Raw genomic sequence first — 22,887 nt, forward strand, 5'->3', positions numbered from 1 at the left:
ACCCCATTCAGCAAAGGGCCCACATTTTCCCTAGTCTTCCTCTTGCTACTGATGTATTTGAAGAAGCCCTTCTTGCTGTCCTTGACATCTCTCGCCAGATTGAATTCCAAACGGGCCTTAGCCTTCCTTGTCACATCCCTGCATGCTCTGACAACGTTCCTATATTCCTCCCAAGTGGCCTGTGCCCCTTTCCACTTTCTGTAGACTTCCTTCTTCTGGTTGAGTTTTGCCAGGAGCTCCTTGCTCATGCATGCAGGTCTCCTACCTCCTTTGCTTGACTTCCTACTCATAGGGATGCACCGCTCTTGAGCCTGGAGGAGGTGATGTTTGAATATTAACCAGCTCTCTTGAACGCCCCTTCCTTCTAGGGCCCTAACCCATGGGATTCCTCTGAGTAGGTCCCTGAAGAGGCCAAAGTTTGCTCTCCTGAAGTCTAGGGTTGCGATCCTACTTAGTGCCCTGCTGCCTCCTCGCAGGATCCTGAACTCCACCGTCTCATGGTCACTGCAGCCAAGGCTGCCCCCGACCTTCACATCTTCCACCAGTCCTTCTTTGTTTGTTAGTACGAGGTCCAGCAGCACACCTCTCCTTGTTGGCTCCTCCACCACCTGTGTCAAGAAGTTGTCACCAATGCTCTGCAGGAACCTGCGGGACTGTTTATGCCTAGCTGTGTTGTCTTTCCAGCAGATAATCAGGGTGGCTGAAGTCCCCCATGAGAACCAGGGCCTGGGATCGTGAGGCTACTTCCAGCTGTCTGTAGAAGGCCTCATCGACTTCCTCTTCCTGATCAGGTGGCCTGTAGTAAACACCCACAACAGTGTCACCCATGCTAGCCTGCCCTTTAATCCTTACCCATAAGCTCTCGACTGTCGAGAGCCCTAAACTGCCCCTTGGCCGGGATGGCCGTATCGTTCTGTTGGGAAGAGGCCTGGGGAGGTGTGTCGTGTGTTGCAGCGCGGACGTCGAAGGAGGGTTGCTTGGAGGTGGTGGTTGGTGTGTGAGATCTTTGTGCGGCCTGGTGTTGAGAAGGGCGAAGGCAGGAGGGAGAGGGCACAGCGCCTATGGGTGCCGCATTTGAGTGCGCAGGTGTGGTTGTGGGAACGCACTGGTCCCTGTTTGCAGGGGTAGTGCGGAGTCCGTGCAGAGATGCAGAGGTGTGAGCTGGCTGGGGTCCCGGCGAGGTGGTTGGGCAGGTTGTTGGATTGGAGAAGTGTAGCGGAGGGCAAGAGGCCGTGAAGCCAGGATAGCGTGGTCCGGGCTGGAGGCGGGGTTGTGCTGTGTGTGACGGAGAGTCTTGAACGCGGGGAGGTCTGGAGTGGGACAGGTGGCGAAGCAGGCAGGAGTTTGTGGGGTGAGGCTGAGAGGAGAGATGAGGAGAGGCGGTGGTGGAGTAGGTGCGTGCTGCAGGCGTACTGCTGGCGAGTGAGGGGCAGATGCCGCCTTGCTCTGGGAGGAGGAGAGAGCCGGTGAGTGAGAGGTGCTGGTGGTCCCGGTTGACTTGCAGCACACGAGTGGGTGCTGGAAGGGCAATAGGGGTGGGTGCCAGGTGTCCTGGGGGTTGCTGGCACGTGTCGAAGAGTATCTGGTCCTGGCGGTGACTGTTGAAGCCCCGTGGTGAGCTGGTGTGTTGGAGTCGCTAGTGAGGCGGAAGGAAGAGGTGTTGGCTGGTGCAGCGGGGCGGGGAAGTGCCCTGGTGTGGTGCGGGGGCCGCGGAGAGCTGTCTAATCTTCCCGGAGCGCCTGCTGGGAGCCCGCGAATGGTGTCTCGCAACGTGCGGCAGCTGGAGGCGGCGTGGCAGGTGGGCAGCGTGAGTGAACGTGGCGCTGGAGCCTGGTGCCCAAGGAAGAGGGGAGAGCAGAGAAGGTGGCGGGAGGGCGAGGAGAGGCTGCTTGGGAGGGGAATGGAGAGCCTGGGTGGGCGTGTAGGGCTGGAGTCGGGCAAGGCAAAGGAGAGCTGGAGCTGGAAGGAGGAGGGTTTCTGCAAGTGCCTGGGTGGGCACCGGCAGGCTAAGGAGAGTGTGGGCGCGTGTCCGCCTGGGTCTGGGAAGGTAGCGAGAAGGGATTGGGAAGAGGCTGAGGTACTGGGAGCCTGTTGTGTGCCAGTTGTTGTTGGTAAGGCTTGTCCTCAGGCCTCGCGGGTGCGCGAGGCTGTGTGGGAGTGAAGGTGTGCCCACGGGTAGGGGAAGGAAGAGGCAGGGGTCCGTTAAGGCCCTTGGGTGTGCGGGAGTGCCTGTGAGCAGCTGGGATGCGCCCGTGGGTGCTGAAGGAGGCGTTTGATGTCTTTGGGAGGCCGCTGTGTCTCACTGTTGCAAGGTGCTGGCCATGGGGGGAGGTTGCTGCTGAGTGGCAAAAAGCAGGCGTCTCCGCCGTGTTGGAGAAGGGCGAGAGGGAGGATGGAGGGAAGTGGAGGCCAGTGAGGCTGCAGCCAGTTGCTGGGCTGTTTCCGGAGGCGGTTTGTGTGGGCAGGTATTTCTGAAGAGCTGAGCGCTGTGGAGGTGAGGGGGCAGAGGCAGGCTGCGTTTTCCGAGGGCGGATGCTGCGTGACCGGGGCGATAGCTTGGTAGGAGGAGGTGAGTGGTGGTGTTGAGCAGGGTAGAGCAGCGGATGTAGTATACTGTGGTTTTCGGAAGGCCTTTGACAGAGCCTTGCCTATTTTCCCTGCTGCCCCATTGGCGAGATGTGCGCTGCGCAGGTGGAGGAGAAGGCGGGTGTGACGCGAAGGGGAATGCTGCTCTGGGAAGCGCTGTGGTCAGTGGTGCGGCGTCCTGTCGGCAGCCAGTAACTCGTGGGGTGCCTGGCATCTGGGCGGGTGGTGGCGCCAGAGCTGTTGGATGTGTGTGTTGCCGCCCAGGGCGATGGGATGGCTGCGCTCTGAGGAGGGCTGTGGTGGCCAGTGACCCGGCGGAGTGGAGCGATCAATGCGCTGGAGGGCAGGGCTGCTGCTGAGCGGGGGGACCTGGAGAGGCGTGAGAAGTAAATGGTGTGGCGGGAAGCTGCTGAAGTCGAAGAAGGGCCAGTGCGAGCGAGGCCTTGCGCGTGGGATGGCCTAAGCCGCTGTCCCCGTAGAGGAGGTGTCCCAGCGTCATCTGGACACGGAGGCGAGCACCCCAATGTCGTGCGAGCTGTTTGGAGGCGGGAGTTGGCCAAGGTGACGCCTGGCGGCGGCTTCCCCCTGAAATGATGGTGCTATGATTGTGTGAGGCCGGTGACAACCAAGTTCTTACAAAAGGTCTTTATTTGCCTCGAATAAATAGAAGAATAAATAGAGCAACACAATAATCAGAATAAATAGAATAAGTTAAATAAATAGGTGGGGTGGTTTTGTGGGGCGTGAGGGTCTGGGTAAGTTGCTGGCATCAGCTGTTTCCCTTGGTGGAGGGGAGTCGGCAGCGGAGAGGACGAGATGCGTTGGCGGGCCCGAAGTAGTGGGTGGCTCGTGTTGGCCCTGGGTGTGTGCACGGGGGGGCTCGGTGTTCGCCATCGGTGGGTGCCTCTGTGGGAGCAGGGGTGGGCGTGGGGTGCGCGGGGTGCCGAAGCGTGGCCGTGCGTGGTCACGGTGCTGCTGGGCTCCGTGCGGTGGTGGTGGTGGAGGCGGGATGGTGTGGGTGTTGTGGGGGCAGGCGAGGAGGGTGCTGTGGGAGTGACCGTCCCTGGGTGAGGGGTGTGTGTTGGGTGCGATGTGTGTGGGTGCGTGGTTGTGGTGAGGAGGGGTTGTGGCTAATCTGCCATGGTGCGGGTGAGGTTGTGGATGCGCTGGAAGCAAGTCTGAACTTCGAGGCGGACGTTGTCCCAGGCACAGGGGCTGTGGTTGTGCGTGCGGAGGAAGTCCTGGATGCGCTGGAAGTACGTAGTGATGCTGAGCCAGGGGTTGTGTGGCCCTTGGCTTTTGGAATCCGTGCCGGTGCCAGGGAGGCATCGCTGGAGGTGCTGGATTTGGCTGTGGAGCTGGTTGAGGAGCTGTTGGTGTGCTTGGCTGTCCCAGTGCGCGGGGGTGTTTTCGTTGCTGAGAGTGGTGAAGAGGTGCCGGAGGATGCGGAGGATGGTGTCGGTGGCTTGTCGTGGGGCCTGGATTGCCAGGAGGGTTTTGGGGAAGGGGAAAGGTGCGTCGTGTTGGTCGCAGGGCTGAGGCGGGCTGGGTGCCATGGCGTGGAGGAGCTGGAGGCTGTCCCAGTTGAAGGTGCTCTGTCGGGTGCGAAGGTTGGCGCAGCTGAGGGCGGCGCTGAGAGCGGGCAGGAGGAGCAGGAGCACCGGAGCGCCGTGCCACAGGCAGGGGTGTCGTGTTGCGGGCGCAGCCATGGTGGTGTGTTCAGTTGTCTGGTGGTGCCGTGCAGGAGGCTTGTGAGCCTTGGTCGTCGTTGGCGAGTGCTGTGCTTGAGACTGTGCTGTGTGTCTGGCTTTATGTGGTGCGGCATGTTTCCATTTGCCATTTCTATTTGTGAAGAATTTCCTGGTCTCGTTTTCAGTTTTGTTTGTAGGTTTGGTGGCTTTTGCAGTGTTAGTGGAAGTGTGCTTGCGTGGCTTGCTGTGCGTTGGAGGGCTGCAGTGGTGCTTCTGTGGTGCTGTGATTGGTGTTTTGGGGGCGGCCCAGTTTGGGGAGGCTGGCTGTTGTCTTGTGTTTCCCTTTCGCCTTTGAGTTATGGTCTTTGTGGCTGCTTTGTGGTTTTGAATTTCCCAACTCGCCAACTTTCTTGATGTAATGTTGCCGTATTGGTTGTGTTGCTTTTGCTTTCAGGGTGCCTGTTGTTTTTGTTTTGCTGTTAGTGTCTCGGTGCTCTTCATGCTCTGCAAGTGTTGCCGCGTGCTGTATTTTGGGAGAAGGTTGGGGAGGTGTGCGTTGCGGCCTGGTGCAGAGGGCAGGTTGCATTGGAGGAGGTGTCTCATGGCCTCGTGCAGCTGAGCTTTGTGTGTGTGCCTGGATGAAAGTCCCACAGTTTCTGTTCTCCTTTTTAGTGTTTGAGTCCCACGATGGTTGGTGTGTGTGTGTTTCTGGGCAGGTGTTTCTGAAGAGCTGAGCGCTGTGGAGGTGAGGGGGCAGAGGCAGGCTGCATTTTCCGAGGGCAGATGCTGCGTGACTGGGGCGATAGCTTGGTAGGAGGAGGTGAGTGGTGGTGTTGAGCAGGGTAGGGTGTGTGTGTGTGTGTGTGTGTGTGTGTGTGTGAGTGGTGGTGTTGAGCAGGGTAGGGGGTGTGTGTGTGTGTGTGTGTGTGTTGTGCTGCTTGGGGAAGCCTTTGTGGTGTTCCCGCTTGTGCCTTTGCCTTGTGGTGGTGTGCCTGTGTCCGTGTGAGCGGAGTGTGGCTCTGTCTTCTGTGCCTGCTTGCCTGCGGTGTCTGTCACAGAATCGCTGAGGTTGGAAGGGACCTCTGGAGATCATCTAGTCCAACCGCCCTGCTCAAGCAGGGTCACCTAGAGCACATTGCACAGGATTGCATCCAGGTGGGTTTTGAATATCTCCAGAGAAGGAGACTCCACAACCTCTCTGGGCAACCTGTTCCAGTGCTCTGTCACCCTCACAGTGAAGAAGTTTTTCCTCATGTTCAGATGGAAGCATCTGTGTTTCAGTTTGTGCCCGTTGCCTCGCGTCCTGTCGCTGGGCACCACTGAAAAGAGTCTGGCTCCATCCTCTTGACACCCTCCCTTCAGATACTTGTACACATTGATAAGATCTCCTCTCAGCCTTCTCTTCTGCAGGCTAAACAGGCCCAGCTCTCTCAGTCTTTCCTCACAAGAGAGATGCTCCAATCCCCTAATCATCTTTGTAGCCCTTCGCTGGACTTGCTCCAGTAGGGCCACGTCCCTCTTGTACTGGGGAGCCCAGAACTGGACGCAGTACTCCAGATGTGGCCTCACCAGGGCTGAGTAGAGGGGGAGAATCACCTCCCTCGACCTGCTGGCAACACTCTTCCTGATGCACCCCAGGATACCATTGGCCTTCTTGGCCACAAGGGCACATTGCTGCCTCATGCTTAGCTTGGTGTCCACCAGCACTCCCAGGTCCTTCTCTGCAGAGCTGCTCTCCAGCAGGTCAACCCCCAACCTGTACTGGTGCATGGGGTTATTCCTCCCCAGGTGCAGGACCCTGCACTTGCCTTTGTTGAACTTCATGAGGTTCCTCTCCGCCCAGCTCTGCAGCCTGTCCAGGTCTCTCTGAATGGCAGCACAGCCCTCTGGTGTATCGGCCACTCCTCCCAGTTTTGTATCATCAGCAAACTTGCTGAGGGTGCACTCTGTCCCTTCATCCAGGTCGTTGATGAAGAAGTTGAACAAGACTGGACCCAGTCCTGACCCCTGGGGGACACCGCTAGCTACAGTCCTCCAACTAGAGTCTGCGCCGCTGATCACAACCCTCTGAGCTCTGCCATTCAGCCAGTTCTCAATCCACCTCACTGTCCACTCATCCAGCCCACACTTCCTGAGCTTGTCTATGGGGATGTTATGGGAGACAGTGTCAAAAGCCTTGCTGAAGTCAAGGGAGACAACATCCACTGCTCTCCCCTCATCTACCCAGGCAGTCATTCCATCAGAGAAGGCTATCAGATTGGTTAGGCATGATTTCCCCTTGGTGAATCCATGCTGACGACTCCTGATCACCTTCTTGTCCTCCACATGCTTGGAGATGGCCTCCAGGATGAGCTGCTCCATCACCTTTCCAGGGATGGAGGTGAGGCTGACTGGGCTGTAGTTGCCTGGGTCCTCCTTCTTGCCCTTTTTGAAGACTGGGGTGACATTGGCTTTCTTGCAGTCTTCAGGCACCTCTCCTGTTCTCCATGTCCTTTCAAAGATGATGGAGAGTGGCTTAGCAATGACATCCGCCAGCTCCCTCAGCACTCGTGGGTGCATCCCATCAGGGCGCATGGATTTGTGGGTGTCAAGTTTGCTTAAATGATCTCTAACGCACTCCTCCTCCACCAAGGGAAAGTCTTCCTTTCTCCAGACTTTCTCTCTTGTCTCCAGGGTCTGGGGTTCCTGAGGGCTGGCCTGAGCAGTAAAGACTGAAGCAAAGAAGGCATTCAGTAACTCTGCCTTCTCTGCATCCTTTGTCACCAGGGCACCCACCCCATTCAGCAAAGGGCCCACATTTTCCCTAGTCTTCCTCTTGCTACTGATGTATTTGAAGAAGCCCTTCTTGCTGTCCTTGACATCTCTCGCCAGATTGAATTCCAAACGGGCCTTAGCCTTCCTTGTCACATCCCTGCATGCTCTGACAACGTTCCTATATTCCTCCCAAGTGGCCTGTGCCCCTTTCCACTTTCTGTAGACTTCCTTCTTCTGGTTGAGTTTTGCCAGGAGCTCCTTGCTCATGCATGCAGGTCTCCTACCTCCTTTGCTTGACTTCCTACTCATAGGGATGCACCGCTCTTGAGCCTGGAGGAGGTGATGTTTGAATATTAACCAGCTCTCTTGAACGCCCCTTCCTTCTAGGGCCCTAACCCATGGGATTCCTCTGAGTAGGTCCCTGAAGAGGCCAAAGTTTGCTCTCCTGAAGTCTAGGGTTGCGATCCTACTTAGTGCCCTGCTGCCTCCTCGCAGGATCCTGAACTCCACCGTCTCATGGTCACTGCAGCCAAGGCTGCCCCCGACCTTCACATCTTCCACCAGTCCTTCTTTGTTTGTTAGTACGAGGTCCAGCAGCACACCTCTCCTTGTTGGCTCCTCCACCACCTGTGTCAAGAAGTTGTCACCAATGCTCTGCAGGAACCTGCGGGACTGTTTATGCCTAGCTGTGTTGTCTTTCCAGCAGGTAATCAGGGTGGTTGAAGTCCCCCATGAGAACCAGGGCCTGGGATCGTGAGGCTACTTCCAGCTGTCTGTAGAAGGCCTCATCGACTTCCTCTTCCTGATCAGGTGGCCTGTAGTAAACACCCACAACAGTGTCACCCATGCTAGCCTGCCCTTTAATCCTTACCCATAAGCTCTCGACTGTCGAGAGCCCTAAACTGCCCCTTGGCCGGGATGGCCGTATCGTTCTGTTGGGAAGAGGCCTGGGGAGGTGTGTCGTGTGTTGCAGCGTGGACGTCGAAGGAGGGTTGCTTGGAGGTGGTGGTTGGTGTGTGAGATCTTTGTGCGGCCTGGTGTTGAGAAGGGCGAAGGCAGGAGGGAGAGGGCACAGCGCCTATGGGTGCCGCATTTGAGTGCGCAGGTGTGGTTGTGGGAACGCACTGGTCCCTGTTTGCAGGGGTAGTGCGGAGTCCGTGCAGAGATGCAGAGGTGTGAGCTGGCTGGGGTCCCGGCGAGGTGGTTGGGCAGGTTGTTGGATTGGAGAAGTGTAGCGGAGGGCAAGAGGCCGTGAAGCCAGGATAGCGTGGTCCGGGCTGGAGGCGGGGTTGTGCTGTGTGTGACGGAGAGTCTTGAACGCGGGGAGGTCTGGAGTGGGACAGGTGGCGAAGCAGGCAGGAGTTTGTGGGGTGAGGCTGAGAGGAGAGATGAGGAGAGGCGGTGGTGGAGTAGGTGCGTGCTGCAGGCGTACTGCTGGCGAGTGAGGGGCAGATGCTGCCTTGCTCTGGGAGGAGGAGAGAGCCGGTGAGTGAGAGGTGCTGGTGGTCCCGGTTGACTTGCAGCACACGAGTGGGTGCTGGAAGGGCAATAGGGGTGGGTGCCAGGTGTCCTGGGGGTTGCTGGCACGTGTCGAAGAGTATCTGGTCCTGGCGGTGACTGTTGAAGCCCCGTGGTGAGCTGGTGTGTTGGAGTCGCTAGTGAGGCGGAAGGAAGAGGTGTTGGCTGGTGCAGCGGGGCGGGGAAGTGCCCTGGTGTGGTGCGGGGGCCGCGGAGAGCTGTCTAATCTTCCCGGAGCGCCTGCTGGGAGCCCGCGAATGGTGTCTCGCAACGTGCAGCAGCTGGAGGCGGCGTGGCAGGTGGGCAGCGTGAGTGAACGTGGCGCTGGAGCCTGGTGCCCAAGGAAGAGGGGAGAGCAGAGAAGGTGGCGGGAGGGCGAGGAGAGGCTGCTTGGGAGGGGAATGGAGAGCCTGGGTGGGCGTGTAGGGCTGGAGTCGGGCAAGGCAAAGGAGAGCTGGAGCTGGAAGGAGGAGGGTTTCTGCAAGTGCCTGGGTGGGCACCGGCAGGCTAAGGAGAGTGTGGGCGCGTGTCCGCCTGGGTCTGGGAAGGTAGCGAGAAGGGATTGGGAAGAGGCTGAGGTACTGGGAGCCTGTTGTGTGCCAGTTGTTGTTGGTAAGGCTTGTCCTCAGGCCTCGCGGGTGCGCGAGGCTGTGTGGGAGTGAAGGTGTGCCCACGGGTAGGGGAAGGAAGAGGCAGGGGTCCGTTAAGGCCCTTGGGTGTGCGGGAGTGCCTGTGAGCAGCTGGGATGCGCCCGTGGGTGCTGAAGGAGGCGTTTGATGTCTTTGGGAGGCCGCTGTGTCTCACTGTTGCAAGGTGCTGGCCATGGGGGGAGGTTGCTGCTGAGTGGCAAAAAGCAGGCGTCTCCGCCGTGTTGGAGAAGGGCGAGAGGGAGGATGGAGGGAAGTGGAGGCCGGTGAGGCTGCGGCCAGTTGCTGGGCTGTTTCCGGAGGCGGTTTGTGTGGGCAGGTATTTCTGAAGAGCTGAGCGCTGTGGAGGTGAGGGGGCAGAGGCAGGCTGCGTTTTCCGAGGGCGGATGCTGCGTGACCGGGGCGATAGCTTGGTAGGAGGAGGTGAGTGGTGGTGTTGAGCAGGGTAGAGCAGCGGATGTAGTATACTGTGGTTTTCGGAAGGCCTTTGACAGAGCCTTGCCTATTTTCCCTGCTGCCCCATTGGCGAGATGTGCGCTGCGCAGGTGGAGGAGAAGGCGGGTGTGACGCGAAGGGGAATGCTGCTCTGGGAAGCGCTGTGGTCAGTGGTGCGGCGTCCTGTCGGCAGCCAGTAACTCGTGGGGTGCCTGGCATCTGGGCGGGTGGTGGCGCCAGAGCTGTTGGATGTGTGTGTTGCCGCCCAGGGCGATGGGATGGCTGCGCTCTGAGGAGGGCTGTGGTGGCCAGTGACCCGGCGGAGTGGAGCGATCAATGCGCTGGAGGGCAGGGCTGCTGCTGAGCGGGGGGACCTGGAGAGGCGTGAGAAGTAAATGGTGTGGCGGGAAGCTGCTGAAGTCGAAGAAGGGCCAGTGGGAGCGAGGCCTTGCGCGTGGGATGGCCTAAGCCGCTGTCCCCGTAGAGGAGGTGTCCCAGCGTCATCTGGACACGGAGGCGAGCACCCCAATGTCGTGCGAGCTGTTTGGAGGCGGGAGTTGGCCAAGGTGACGCCTGGCGGCGGCTTCCCCCTGAAATGATGGTGCTATGATTGTGTGAGGCCGGTGACAACCAAGTTCTTACAAAAGGTCTTTATTTGCCTCGAATAAATAGAAGAATAAATAGAGCAACACAATAATCAGAATAAATAGAATAAGTTAAATAAATAGGTGGGGTGGTTTTGTGGGGCGTGAGGGTCTGGGTAAGTTGCTGGCATCAGCTGTTTCCCTTGGTGGAGGGGAGTCGGCAGCGGAGAGGACGAGATGCGTTGGCGGGCCCGAAGTAGTGGGTGGCTCGTGTTGGCCCTGGGTGTGTGCACGGGGGGGCTCGGTGTTCGCCATCGGTGGGTGCCTCTGTGGGAGCAGGGGTGGGCGTGGGGTGCGCGGGGTGCCGAAGCGTGGCCGTGCGTGGTCACGGTGCTGCTGGGCTCCGTGCGGTGGTGGTGGTGGAGGCGGGATGGTGTGGGTGTTGCGGGGGCAGGCGAGGAGGGTGCTGTGGGAGTGACCGTCCCTGGGTGAGGGGTGTGTGTTGGGTGCGATGTGTGTGGGTGCGTGGTTGTGGTGAGGAGGGGTTGTGGCTAATCTGCCATGGTGCGGGTGAGGTTGTGGATGCGCTGGAAGCAAGTCTGAACTTCGAGGCGGACGTTGTCCCAGGCACAGGGGCTGTGGTTGTGCGTGCGGAGGAAGTCCTGGATGCGCTGGAAGTACGTAGTGATGCTGAGCCAGGGGTTGTGTGGCCCTTGGCTTTTGGAATCCGTGCCGGTGCCAGGGAGGCATCGCTGGAGGTGCTGGATTTGGCTGTGGAGCTGGTTGAGGAGCTGTTGGTGTGCTTGGCTGTCCCAGTGCGCGGGGGTGTTTTCGTTGCTGAGAGTGGTGAAGAGGTGCCGGAGGATGCGGAGGATGGCGTCGGTGGCTTGTCGTGGGGCCTGGATTGCCAGGAGGGTTTTGGGGAAGGGGAAAGGTGCGTCGTGTTGGTCGCAGGGCTGAGGCGGGCTGGGTGCCATGGCGTGGAGGAGCTGGAGGCTGTCCCAGTTGAAGGTGCTCTGTCGGGTGCGAAGGTTGGCGCAGCTGAGGGCGGCGCTGAGAGCGGGCAGGAGGAGCAGGAGCACCGGAGCGCCGTGCCACAGGCAGGGGTGTCGTGTTGCGGGCGCAGCCATGGTGGTGTGTTCAGTTGTCTGGTGGTGCCGTGCAGGAGGCTTGTGAGCCTTGGTCGTCGTTGGCGAGTGCTGTGCTTGAGACTGTGCTGTGTGTCTGGCTTTATGTGGTGCGGCATGTTTCCATTTGCCATTTCTATTTGTGAAGAATTTCCTGGTCTCGTTTTCAGTTTTGTTTGTAGGTTTGGTGGCTTTTGCAGTGTTAGTGGAAGTGTGCTTGCGTGGCTTGCTGTGCGTTGGAGGGCTGCAGTGGTGCTTCTGTGGTGCTGTGATTGGTGTTTTGGGGGCGGCCCAGTTTGGGGAGGCTGGCTGTTGTCTTGTGTTTCCCTTTCGCCTTTGAGTTATGGTCTTTGTGGCTGCTTTGTGGTTTTGAATTTCCCAACTCGCCAACTTTCTTGATGTAATGTTGCCGTATTGGTTGTGTTGCTTTTGCTTTCAGGGTGCCTGTTGTTTTTGTTTTGCTGTTAGTGTCTCGGTGCTCTTCATGCTCTGCAAGTGTTGCCGCGTGCTGTATTTTGGGAGAAGGTTGGGGAGGTGTGCGTTGCGGCCTGGTGCAGAGGGCAGGTTGCATTGGAGGAGGTGTCTCATGGCCTCGTGCAGCTGAGCTTTGTGTGTGTGCCTGGATGAAAGTCCCACAGTTTCTGTTCTCCTTTTTAGTGTTTGAGTCCCACGATGGTTGGTGTGTGTGTGTTTCTGGGCAGGTGTTTCTGAAGAGCTGAGCGCTGTGGAGGTGAGGGGGCAGAGGCAGGCTGCATTTTCCGAGGGCAGATGCTGCGTGACTGGGGCGATAGCTTGGTAGGAGGAGGTGAGTGGTGGTGTTGAGCAGGGTAGGGTGTGTGTGTGTGTGTGTGTGTGTGTGTGTGAGTGGTGGTGTTGAGCAGGGTAGGGGGTGTGTGTGTGTGTGTGTGTGTGTTGTGCTGCTTGGGGAAGCCTTTGTGGTGTTCCCGCTTGTGCCTTTGCCTTGTGGTGGTGTGCCTGTGTCCGTGTGAGCGGAGTGTGGCTCTGTCTTCTGTGCCTGCTTGCCTGCGGTGTCTGTCACAGAATCGCTGAGGTTGGAAGGGACCTCTGGAGATCATCTAGTCCAACCGCCCTGCTCAAGCAGGGTCACCTAGAGCACATTGCACAGGATTGCATCCAGGTGGGTTTTGAATATCTCCAGAGAAGGAGACTCCACAACCTCTCTGGGCAACCTGTTCCAGTGCTCTGTCACCCTCACAGTGAAGAAGTTTTTCCTCATGTTCAGATGGAAGCATCTGTGTTTCAGTTTGTGCCTGTTGCCTCGCGTCCTGTCGCTGGGCACCACTGAAAAGAGTCTGGCTCCATCCTCTTGACACCCTCCCTTCAGATACTTGTACACATTGATAAGATCTCCTCTCAGCCTTCTCTTCTGCAGGCTAAACAGGCCCAGCTCTCTCAGTCTTTCCTCACAAGAGAGATGCTCCAATCCCCTAATCATCTTTGTAGCCCTTCGCTGGACTTGCTCCAGTAGGGCCACGTCCCTCTTGTACTGGGGAGCCCAGAACTGGACGCAGTACTCCAGATGTGGCCTCACCAGGGCTGAGTAGAGGGGGAGAATCACCTCCCTCGACCTGCTGGCAACACTCTTCCTGATGCACCCCAGGATACCATTGGCCTTCTTGGCCACAAGGGCACATTGCTGCCTCATGCTTAGCTTGGTGTCCACCAGCACTCCCAGGTCCTTCTCTGCAGAGCTGCTCTCCAGCAGGTCAACCCCCAACCTGTACTGGTGCATGGGGTTATTCCTCCCCAGGTGCAGGACCCTGCACTTGCCTTTGTTGAACTTCATGAGGTTCCTCTCCGCCCAGCTCTGCAGCCTGTCCAGGTCTCTCTGAATGGCAGCACAGCCCTCTGGTGTATCGGCCACTCCTCCCAGTTTTGTATCATCAGCAAACTTGCTGAGGGTGCACTCTGTCCCTTCATCCAGGTCGTTGATGAAGAAGTTGAACAAGACTGGACCCAGTCCTGACCCCTGGGGGACACCGCTAGCTACAGTCCTCCAACTAGAGTCTGCGCCGCTGATCACAACTCTCTGAGCTCTGCCATTCAGCCAGTTCTCAATCCACCTCACAGTCCACTCATCCAGCCCACACTTCCTGAGCTTGTCTATGGGGATGTTATGGGAGACAGTGTCAAAAGCCTTGCTGAAGTCAAGGGAGACAACATCCACTGCTCTCCCCTCATCTACCCAGGCAGTCATTCCATCAGAGAAGGCTATCAGATTGGTTAGGCATGATTTCCCCTTGGTGAATCCATGCTGACGACTCCTGATCACCTTCTTGTTCTCCACATGCTTGGAGATGGCCTCCAGGATGAGCTGCTCCATCACCTTTCCAGGGATGGAGGTGAGGCTGACTGGGCTGTAGTTGCCTGGGTCCTCCTTCTTGCCCTTTTTGAAGACTGGGGTGACATTGGCTTTCTTGCAGTCTTCAGGCACCTCTCCTGTTCTCCATGTCCTTTCAAAGATGATGGAGAGTGGCTTAGCAATGACATCCGCCAGCTCCCTCAGCACTCGTGGGTGCATCCCATCAGGGCGCATGGATTTGTGGGTGTCAAGTTTGCTTAAATGATCTCTAACGCACTCCTCCTCCACCAAGGGAAAGTCTTCCTTTCTCCAGACTTTCTCTCTTGTCTCCAGGGTCTGGGGTTCCTGAGGGCTGGCCTGAGCAGTAAAGACTGAAGCAAAGAAGGCATTCAGTAACTCTGCCTTCTCTGCATCCTTTGTCACCAGGGCACCCACCCCATTCAGCAAAGGGCCCACATTTTCCCTAGTCTTCCTCTTGCTACTGATGTATTTGAAGAAGCCCTTCTTGCTGTCCTTGACATCTCTCGCCAGATTGAATTCCAAACGGGCCTTAGCCTTCCTTGTCACATCCCTGCATGCTCTGACAACGTTCCTATATTCCTCCCAAGTGGCCTGTGCCCCTTTCCACTTTCTGTAGACTTCCTTCTTCTGGTTGAGTTTTGCCAGGAGCTCCTTGCTCATGCATGCAGGTCTCCTACCTCCTTTGCTTGACTTCCTACTCATAGGGATGCACCGCTCTTGAGCCTGGAGGAGGTGATGTTTGAATATTAACCAGCTCTCTTGAACGCCCCTTCCTTCTAGGGCCCTAACCCATGGGATTCCTCTGAGTAGGTCCCTGAAGAGGCCAAAGTTTGCTCTCCTGAAGTCTAGGGTTGCGATCCTACTTAGTGCCCTGCTGCCTCCTCGCAGGATCCTGAACTCCACCGTCTCATGGTCACTGCAGCCAAGGCTGCCCCCGACCTTCACATCTTCCACCAGTCCTTCTTTGTTTGTTAGTACGAGGTCCAGCAGCACACCTCTCCTTGTTGGCTCCTCCACCACCTGTGTCAAGAAGTTGTCACCAATGCTCTGCAGGAACCTGCGGGACTGTTTATGCCTAGCTGTGTTGTCTTTCCAGCAGATAATCAGGGTGGCTGAAGTCCCCCATGAGAACCAGGGCCTGGGATCGTGAGGCTACTTCCAGCTGTCTGTAGAAGGCCTCATTGACTTCCTCTTCCTGATCAGGTGGCCTGTAGTAAACACCCACAACAGTGTCACCCATGCTAGCCTGCCCTTTAATCCTTACCCATAAGCTCTCGACTGTCGAGAGCCCTAAACTGCCCCTTGGCCGGGATGGCCGTATCGTTCTGTTGGGAAGAGGCCTGGGGAGGTGTGTCGTGTGTTGCAGCGTGGACGTCGAAGGAGGGTTGCTTGGAGGTGGTGGTTGGTGTGTGAGATCTTTGTGCGGCCTGGTGTTGAGAAGGGCGAAGGCAGGAGGGAGAGGGCACAGCGCCTATGGGTGCCGCATTTGAGTGCGCAGGTGTGGTTGTGGGAACGCACTGGTCCCTGTTTGCAGGGGTAGTGCGGAGTCCGTGCAGAGATGCAGAGGTGTGAGCTGGCTGGGGTCCCGGCGAGGTGGTTGGGCAGGTTGTTGGATTGGAGAAGTGTAGCGGAGGGCAAGAGGCCGTGAAGCCAGGATAGCGTGGTCCGGGCTGGAGGCGGGGTTGTGCTGTGTGTGACGGAGAGTCTTGAACGCGGGGAGGTCTGGAGTGGGACAGGTGGCGAAGCAGGCAGGAGTTTGTGGGGTGAGGCTGAGAGGAGAGATGAGGAGAGGCGGTGGTGGAGTAGGTGCGTGCTGCAGGCGTACTGCTGGCGAGTGAGGGGCAGATGCCGCCTTGCTCTGGGAGGAGGAGAGAGCCGGTGAGTGAGAGGTGCTGGTGGTCCCGGTTGACTTGCAGCACACGAGTGGGTGCTGGAAGGGCAATAGGGGTGGGTGCCAGGTGTCCTGGGGGTTGCTGGCACGTGTCGAAGAGTATCTGGTCCTGGCGGTGACTGTTGAAGCCCCGTGGTGAGCTGGTGTGTTGGAGTCGCTAGTGAGGCGGAAGGAAGAGGTGTTGGCTGGTGCAGCGGGGCGGGGAAGTGCCCTGGTGTGGTGCGGGGGCCGCGGAGAGCTGTCTAATCTTCCCGGAGCGCCTGCTGGGAGCCCGCGAATGGTGTCTCGCAACGTGCAGCAGCTGGAGGCGGCGTGGCAGGTGGGCAGCGTGAGTGAACGTGGCGCTGGAGCCTGGTGCCCAAGGAAGAGGGGAGAGCAGAGAAGGTGGCGGGAGGGCGAGGAGAGGCTGCTTGGGAGGGGAATGGAGAGCCTGGGTGGGCGTGTAGGGCTGGAGTCGGGCAAGGCAAAGGAGAGCTGGAGCTGGAAGGAGGAGGGTTTCTGCAAGTGCCTGGGTGGGCACCGGCAGGCTAAGGAGAGTGTGGGCGCGTGTCCGCCTGGGTCTGGGAAGGTAGCGAGAAGGGATTGGGAAGAGGCTGAGGTACTGGGAGCCTGTTGTGTGCCAGTTGTTGTTGGTAAGGCTTGTCCTCAGGCCTCGCGGGTGCGCGAGGCTGTGTGGGAGTGAAGGTGTGCCCACGGGTAGGGGAAGGAAGAGGCAGGGGTCCGTTAAGGCCCTTGGGTGTGCGGGAGTGCCTGTGAGCAGCTGGGATGCGCCCGTGGGTGCTGAAGGAGGCGTTTGATGTCTTTGGGAGGCCGCTGTGTCTCACTGTTGCAAGGTGCTGGCCATGGGGGGAGGTTGCTGCTGAGTGGCAAAAAGCAGGCGTCTCCGCCGTGTTGGAGAAGGGCGAGAGGGAGGATGGAGGGAAGTGGAGGCCGGTGAGGCTGCGGCCAGTTGCTGGGCTGTTTCCGGAGGCGGTTTGTGTGGGCAGGTATTTCTGAAGAGCTGAGCGCTGTGGAGGTGAGGGGGCAGAGGCAGGCTGCGTTTTCCGAGGGCGGATGCTGCGTGACCGGGGCGATAGCTTGGTAGGAGGAGGTGAGTGGTGGTGTTGAGCAGGGTAGAGCAGCGGATGTAGTATACTGTGGTTTTCGGAAGGCCTTTGACAGAGCCTTGCCTATTTTCCCTGCTGCCCCATTGGCGAGATGTGCGCTGCGCAGGTGGAGGAGAAGGCGGGTGTGACGCGAAGGGGAATGCTGCTCTGGGAAGCGCTGTGGTCAGTGGTGCGGCGTCCTGTCGGCAGCCAGTAACTCGTGGGGTGCCTGGCATCTGGGCGGGTGGTGGCGCCAGAGCTGTTGGATGTGTGTGTTGCCGCCCAGGGCGATGGGATGGCTGCGCTCTGAGGAGGGCTGTGGTGGCCAGTGACCCGGCGGAGTGGAGCGATCAATGCGCTGGAGGGCAGGGCTGCTGCTGAGCGGGGGGACCTGGAGAGGCGTGAGAAGTAAATGGTGTGGCGGGAAGCTGCTGAAGTCGAAGAAGGGCCAGTGGGAGCGAGGCCTTGCGCGTGGGATGGCCTAAGCCGCTGTCCCCGTAGAGGAGGTGTCCCAGCGTCATCTGGACACGGAGGCGAGCACCCCAATGTCGTGCGAGCTGTTTGGAGGCGGGAGTTGGCCAAGGTGACGCCTGGCGGCGGCTTCCCCCTGAAATGATGGTGCTATGATTGTGTGAGGCCGGTGACAGCCAAGTTCTTACAAAAGGTCTTTATTTGCCTCGAATAAATAGAAGAATAAATAGAGCAACACAATAATCAGAATAAATAGAATAAGTTAAATAAATAGGTGGGGTGGTTTTGTGGGGCGTGAGGGTCTGGGTAAGTTGCTGGCATCAGCTGTTTCCCTTGGTGGAGGGGAGTCGGCAGCGGAGAGGACGAGATGCGTTGGCGGGCCCGAAGTAGTGGGTGGCTCGTGTTGGCCCTGGGTGTGTGCACGGGGGGGCTCGGTGTTCGCCATCGGTGGGTGCCTCTGTGGGAGCAGGGGTGGGCGTGGGGTGCGCGGGGTGCCGAAGCGTGGCCGTGCGTGGTCACGGTGCTGCTGGGCTCCGTGCGGTGGTGGTGGTGGAGGCGGGATGGTGTGGGTGTTGTGGGGGCAGGCGAGGAGGGTGCTGTGGGAGTGACCGTCCCTGGGTGAGGGGTGTGTGTTGGGTGCGATGTGTGTGGGTGCGTGGTTGTGGTGAGGAGGGGTTGTGGCTAATCTGCCATGGTGCGGGTGAGGTTGTGGATGCGCTGGAAGCAGGTGTGAGCTTCGAGGCGGACGTTGTCCCAGGCACAGGGGCTGTGGTTGTGCGTGCGGAGGAAGTCCTGGATGCGCTGGAAGTACGTAGTGATGCTGAGCCAGGGGTTGTGTGGCCCTTGGCTTTTGGAATCCGTGCCGGTGCCAGGGAGGCATCGCTGGAGGTGCTGGATTTGGCTGTGGAGCTGGTTGAGGAGCTGTTGGTGTGCTTGGCTGTCCCAGTGCGCGGGGGTGTTTTCGTTGCTGAGAGTGGTGAAGAGGTGCCGGAGGATGCGGAGGATGGCGTCGGTGGCTTGTCGTGGGGCCTGGATTGCCAGGAGGGTTTTGGGGAAGGGGAAAGGTGCGTCGTGTTGGTCGCAGGGCTGAGGCGGGCTGGGTGCCATGGCGTGGAGGAGCTGGAGGCTGTCCCAGTTGAAGGTGCTCTGTCGGGTGCGAAGGTTGGCGCAGCTGAGGGCGGCGCTGAGAGCGGGCAGGAGGAGCAGGAGCACCGGAGCGCCGTGCCACAGGCAGGGGTGTCGTGTTGCGGGCGCAGCCATGGTGGTGTGTTCAGTTGTCCGGTGGTGCCGTGCAGGAGGCTTGTGAGCCTTGGTCGTCGTTGGCGAGTGCTGTGCTTGAGACTGTGCTGTGTGTCTGGCTTTATGTGGTGCGGCATGTTTCCATTTGCCATTTCTATTTGTGAAGAATTTCCTGGTCTCGTTTTCAGTTTTGTTTGTAGGTTTGGTGGCTTTTGCAGTGTTAGTGGAAGTGTGCTTGCGTGGCTTGCTGTGCGTTGGAGGGCTGCAGTGGTGCTTCTGTGGTGCTGTGATTGGTGTTTTGGGGGCGGCCCAGTTTGGGGAGGCTGGCTGTTGTCTTGTGTTTCCCTTTCGCCTTGCAGTTGTGGTCTTTGTGTGTTTGAATTTCCCAACTCGCCAACTTTCTTGATGTAATGTTGCCGTATTGGTTGTGTTGCTTTTGCTTTCAGGGTGCCTGTTGTTTTTGTTTTGCTGTTAGTGTCTCGGTGCTCTTCATGCTCTGCAAGTGTTGCCGCGTGCTGTATTTTGGGAGAAGGTTGGGGAGGTGTGCGTTGCGGCCTGGTGCAGAGGGCAGGTTGCATTGGAGGAGGTGTCTCATGGCCTCGTGCAGCTGAGCTTTGTGTGTGTGCCTGGATGAAAGTCCCACAGTTTCTGTTCTCCTTTTTAGTGTTTGAGTCCCACGATGGTTGGTGTGTGTGTGTTTCTGGGCAGGTGTTTCTGAAGAGCTGAGCGCTGTGGAGGTGAGGGGGCAGAGGCAGGCTGCATTTTCCGAGGGCAGATGCTGCGTGACTGGGGCGATAGCTTGGTAGGAGGAGGTGAGTGGTGGTGTTGAGCAGGGTAGGGTGTGTGTGTGTGTGTGTGTGTGTGTGTGTGTGTGTGTGTGTGTGAGTGGTGGTGTTGAGCAGGGTAGGGTGTGTGTGTGTGTGTGTGTGTGTGTGTTGTGCTGCTTGGGGAAGCCTTTGTGGTGTTCCCGCTTGTGCCTTTGCCTTGTGGTGGTGTGCCTGTGTCCGTGTGAGCGGAGTGTGGCTCTGTCTTCTGTGCCTGCTTGCCTGCGGTGTCTGTCACAGAATCGCTGAGGTTGGAAGGGACCTCTGGAGATCATCTAGTCCAACCGCCCTGCTCAAGCAGGGTCACCTAGAGCACATTGCACAGGATTGCATCCAGGTGGGTTTTGAATATCTCCAGAGAAGGAGACTCCACAACCTCTCTGGGCAACCTGTTCCAGTGCTCTGTCACCCTCACAGTGAAGAAGTTTTTCCTCATGTTCAGATGGAAGCATCTGTGTTTCAGTTTGTGCCCGTTGCCTCGCGTCCTGTCGCTGGGCACCACTGAAAAGAGTCTGGCTCCATCCTCTTGACACCCTCCCTTCAGATACTTGTACACATTGATAAGATCTCCTCTCAGCCTTCTCTTCTGCAGGCTAAACAGGCCCAGCTCTCTCAGTCTTTCCTCACAAGAGAGATGCTCCAATCCCCTAATCATCTTTGTAGCCCTTCGCTGGACTTGCTCCAGTAGGGCCACGTCCCTCTTGTACTGGGGAGCCCAGAACTGGACGCAGTACTCCAGATGTGGCCTCACCAGGGCTGAGTAGAGGGGGAGAATCACCTCCCTCGACCTGCTGGCAACACTCTTCCTGATGCAGCCCAGGATACCATTGGCCTTCTTGGCCACAAGGGCACATTGCTGCCTCATGCTTAGCTTGGTGTCCACCAGCACTCCCAGGTCCTTCTCTGCAGAGCTGCTTTCCAGCAGGTCAACCCTCAACCTGTACTGGTGCATGGGGTTATTCCTCCCCAGGTGCAGGACCCTGCACTTGCCTTTGTTGAACTTCATGAGGTTCCTCTCCGCCCAGCTCTGCAGCCTGTCCAGGTCTCTCTGAATGGCAGCACAGCCCTCTGGTGTATCGGCCACTCCTCCCAGTTTTGTATCATCAGCAAACTTGCTGAGGGTGCACTCCGTCCCTTCATCCAGGTCGTTGATGAAGAAGTTGAACAAGACTGGACCCAGTCCTGACCCCTGGGGGACACCGCTAGCTACAGTCCTCCAACTAGAGTCTGCGCCGCTGATCACAACCCTCTGAGCTCTGCCATTCAGCCAGTTCTCAATCCACCTCACTGTCCACTCATCCAGCCCACACTTCCTGAGCTTGTCTATGGGGATGTTATGGGAGACAGTGTCAAAAGCCTTGCTGAAGTCAAGGGAGACAACATCCACTGCTCTCCCCTCATCTACCCAGGCAGTCATTCCATCAGAGAAGGCTATCAGATTGGTTAGGCATGATTTCCCCTTGGTGAATCCATGCTGACGACTCCTGATCACCTTCTTGTCCTCCACATGCTTGGAGATGGCCTCCAGGATGAGCTGCTCCATCACCTTTCCAGGGATGGAGGTGAGGCTGACTGGGCTGTAGTTGCCTGGGTCCTCCTTCTTGCCCTTTTTGAAGACTGGCGTGACATTGGCTTTCTTGCAGTCTTCAGGCACCTCTCCTGTTCTCCATGTCCTTTCAAAGATGATGGAGAGTGGCTTAGCAATGACATCCGCCAGCTCCCTCAGCACTCGTGGGTGCATCCCATCAGGGCGCATGGATTTGTGGGTGTCAAGTTTGCTTAAATGATCTCTAACGCACTCCTCCTCCACCAAGGGAAAGTCTTCCTTTCTCCAGACTTTCTCTCTTGTCTCCAGGGTCTGGGGTTCCTGAGGGCTGGCCTGAGCAGTAAAGACTGAAGCAAAGAAGGCATTCAGTAACTCTGCCTTCTCTGCATCCTTTGTCACCAGGGCACCCACCCCATTCCGCAAAGGGCCCACATTTTCCCTAGTCTTCCTCTTGCTACTGATGTATTTGAAGAAGCCCTTCTTGCTGTCCTTGACATCTCTCGCCAGATTGAATTCCAAACGGGCCTTAGCCTTCCTTGTCACATCCCTGCATGCTCTGACAACGTTCCTATATTCCTCCCAAGTGGCCTGTGCCCCTTTCCACTTTCTGTAGACTTCCTTCTTCTGGTTGAGTTTTGCCAGGAGCTCCTTGCTCATGCATGCAGGTCTCCTACCTCCTTTGCTTGACTTCCTACTCATAGGGATGCACCGCTCTTGAGCCTGGAGGAGGTGATGTTTGAATATTAACCAGCTCTCTTGAACGCCCCTTCCTCCTAGGGCCCTAACCCATGGGATTCCTCTGAGTAGGTCCCTGAAGAGGCCAAAGTTTGCTCTCCTGAAGTCTAGGGTTGCGATCCTACTTAGTGCCCTGCTGCCTCCTCGCAGGATCCTGAACTCCACCGTCTCATGGTCACTGCAGCCAAGGCTGCCCCCGACCTTCACATCTTCCACCAGTCCTTCTTTGTTTGTTAGTACGAGGTCCAGCAGCACACCTCTCCTTGTTGGCTCCTCCACCACCTGTGTCAAGAAGTTGTCACCAATGCTCTGCAGGAACCTGCGGGACTGTTTATGCCTAGCTGTGTTGTCTTTCCAGCAGATAATCAGGGTGGCTGAAGTCCCCCATGAGAACCAGGGCCTGGGATCGTGAGGCTACTTCCAGCTGTCTGTAGAAGGCCTCATTGACTTCCTCTTCCTGATCAGGTGGCCTGTAGTAAACACCCACAACAGTGTCACCCATGCTAGCCTGCCCTTTAATCCTTACCCATAAGCTCTCGACTGTCGAGAGCCCTAAACTGCCCCTTGGCCGGGATGGCCGTATCGTTCTGTTGGGAAGAGGCCTGGGGAGGTGTGTCGTGTGTTGCAGCGTGGACGTCGAAGGAGGGTTGCTTGGAGGTGGTGGTTGGTGTGTGAGATCTTTGTGCGGCCTGGTGTTGAGAAGGGCGAAGGCAGGAGGGAGAGGGCACAGCGCCTATGGGTGCCGCATTTGAGTGCGCAGGTGTGGTTGTGGGAACGCACTGGTCCCTGTTTGCAGGGGTAGTGCGGAGTCCGTGCAGAGATGCAGAGGTGTGAGCTGGCTGGGGTCCCGGCGAGGTGGTTGGGCAGGTTGTTGGATTGGAGAAGTGTAGCGGAGGGCAAGAGGCCGTGAAGCCAGGATAGCGTGGTCTGGGCTGGAGGCGGGGTTGTGCTGTGTGTTACGGAGAGTCTTGAACGCGGGGAGGTCTGGAGTGGGACAGGTGGCGAAGCAGGCAGGAGTTTGTGGGGTGAGGCTGAGAGGAGAGATGAGGAGAGGCGGTGGTGGAGTAGGTGCGTGCTGCAGGCGTACTGCTGGCGAGTGAGGGGCAGATGCCGCCTTGCTCTGGGAGGAGGAGAGAGCCGGTGAGTGAGAGGTGCTGGTGGTCCCGGTTGACTTGCAGCACACGAGTGGGTGCTGGAAGGGCAATAGGGGTGGGTGCCAGGTGTCCTGGGGGTTGCTGGCACGTGTCGAAGAGTATCTGGTCCTGGCGGTGACTGTTGAAGCCCCGTGGTGAGCTGGTGTGTTGGAGTCGCTAGTGAGGCGGAAGGAAGAGGTGTTGGCTGGTGCAGCGGGGCGGGGAAGTGCCCTGGTGTGGTGCGGGGGCCGCGGAGAGCTGTCTAATCTTCCCGGAG

At 58.1% G+C, this 22,887-nt stretch overlaps 4 protein-coding genes across 5 annotated transcripts in view; 1 reads left to right on the forward strand and 3 right to left on the reverse strand.

Moving 5' to 3' along the window:
- The window catches only part of UBAP2 (ubiquitin associated protein 2), a 116,443-nt gene that overhangs the window by 69,155 nt on the left and 24,401 nt on the right, over positions 1-22,887 (forward strand). The gene's annotated exons all lie outside the window — the stretch shown is intronic.
- LOC136995324 (interferon-like) lies at positions 3,717-4,295 on the reverse strand. Its single transcript, XM_067315755.1, has one exon. It carries the CDS (start codon positions 4,293-4,295, stop codon positions 3,717-3,719), a length of 579 nt encoding a protein of 192 aa, XP_067171856.1.
- Positions 10,767-11,345, reverse strand: LOC136995329 (interferon-like). The gene has a single exon (XM_067315799.1). The coding sequence runs from the start codon at positions 11,343-11,345 to the stop codon at positions 10,767-10,769; it is 579 nt and encodes a 192-aa protein (XP_067171900.1).
- LOC136995302 (interferon-like) lies at positions 17,698-19,233 on the reverse strand. Its single transcript, XM_067315615.1, has one exon. It carries the CDS (start codon positions 18,391-18,393, stop codon positions 17,815-17,817), a length of 579 nt encoding a protein of 192 aa, XP_067171716.1. The 5' UTR covers positions 18,394-19,233; the 3' UTR covers positions 17,698-17,814.

The sequence above is a fragment of the Apteryx mantelli genome, chromosome Z (assembly GCF_036417845.1).
Source record: "Apteryx mantelli isolate bAptMan1 chromosome Z, bAptMan1.hap1, whole genome shotgun sequence".
NCBI lineage: Eukaryota > Metazoa > Chordata > Aves > Apterygiformes > Apterygidae > Apteryx > Apteryx mantelli.

Coding starts and splice junctions, on each gene's coding strand:
- LOC136995329 (XM_067315799.1), bottom strand. CDS start 11,345: ATGGCTGCGCCCGCAACACGACACCCCTGCCTGTGGCACGGCGCTCCG.
- LOC136995302 (XM_067315615.1), bottom strand. CDS start 18,393: ATGGCTGCGCCCGCAACACGACACCCCTGCCTGTGGCACGGCGCTCCG.
- LOC136995324 (XM_067315755.1), bottom strand. CDS start 4,295: ATGGCTGCGCCCGCAACACGACACCCCTGCCTGTGGCACGGCGCTCCG.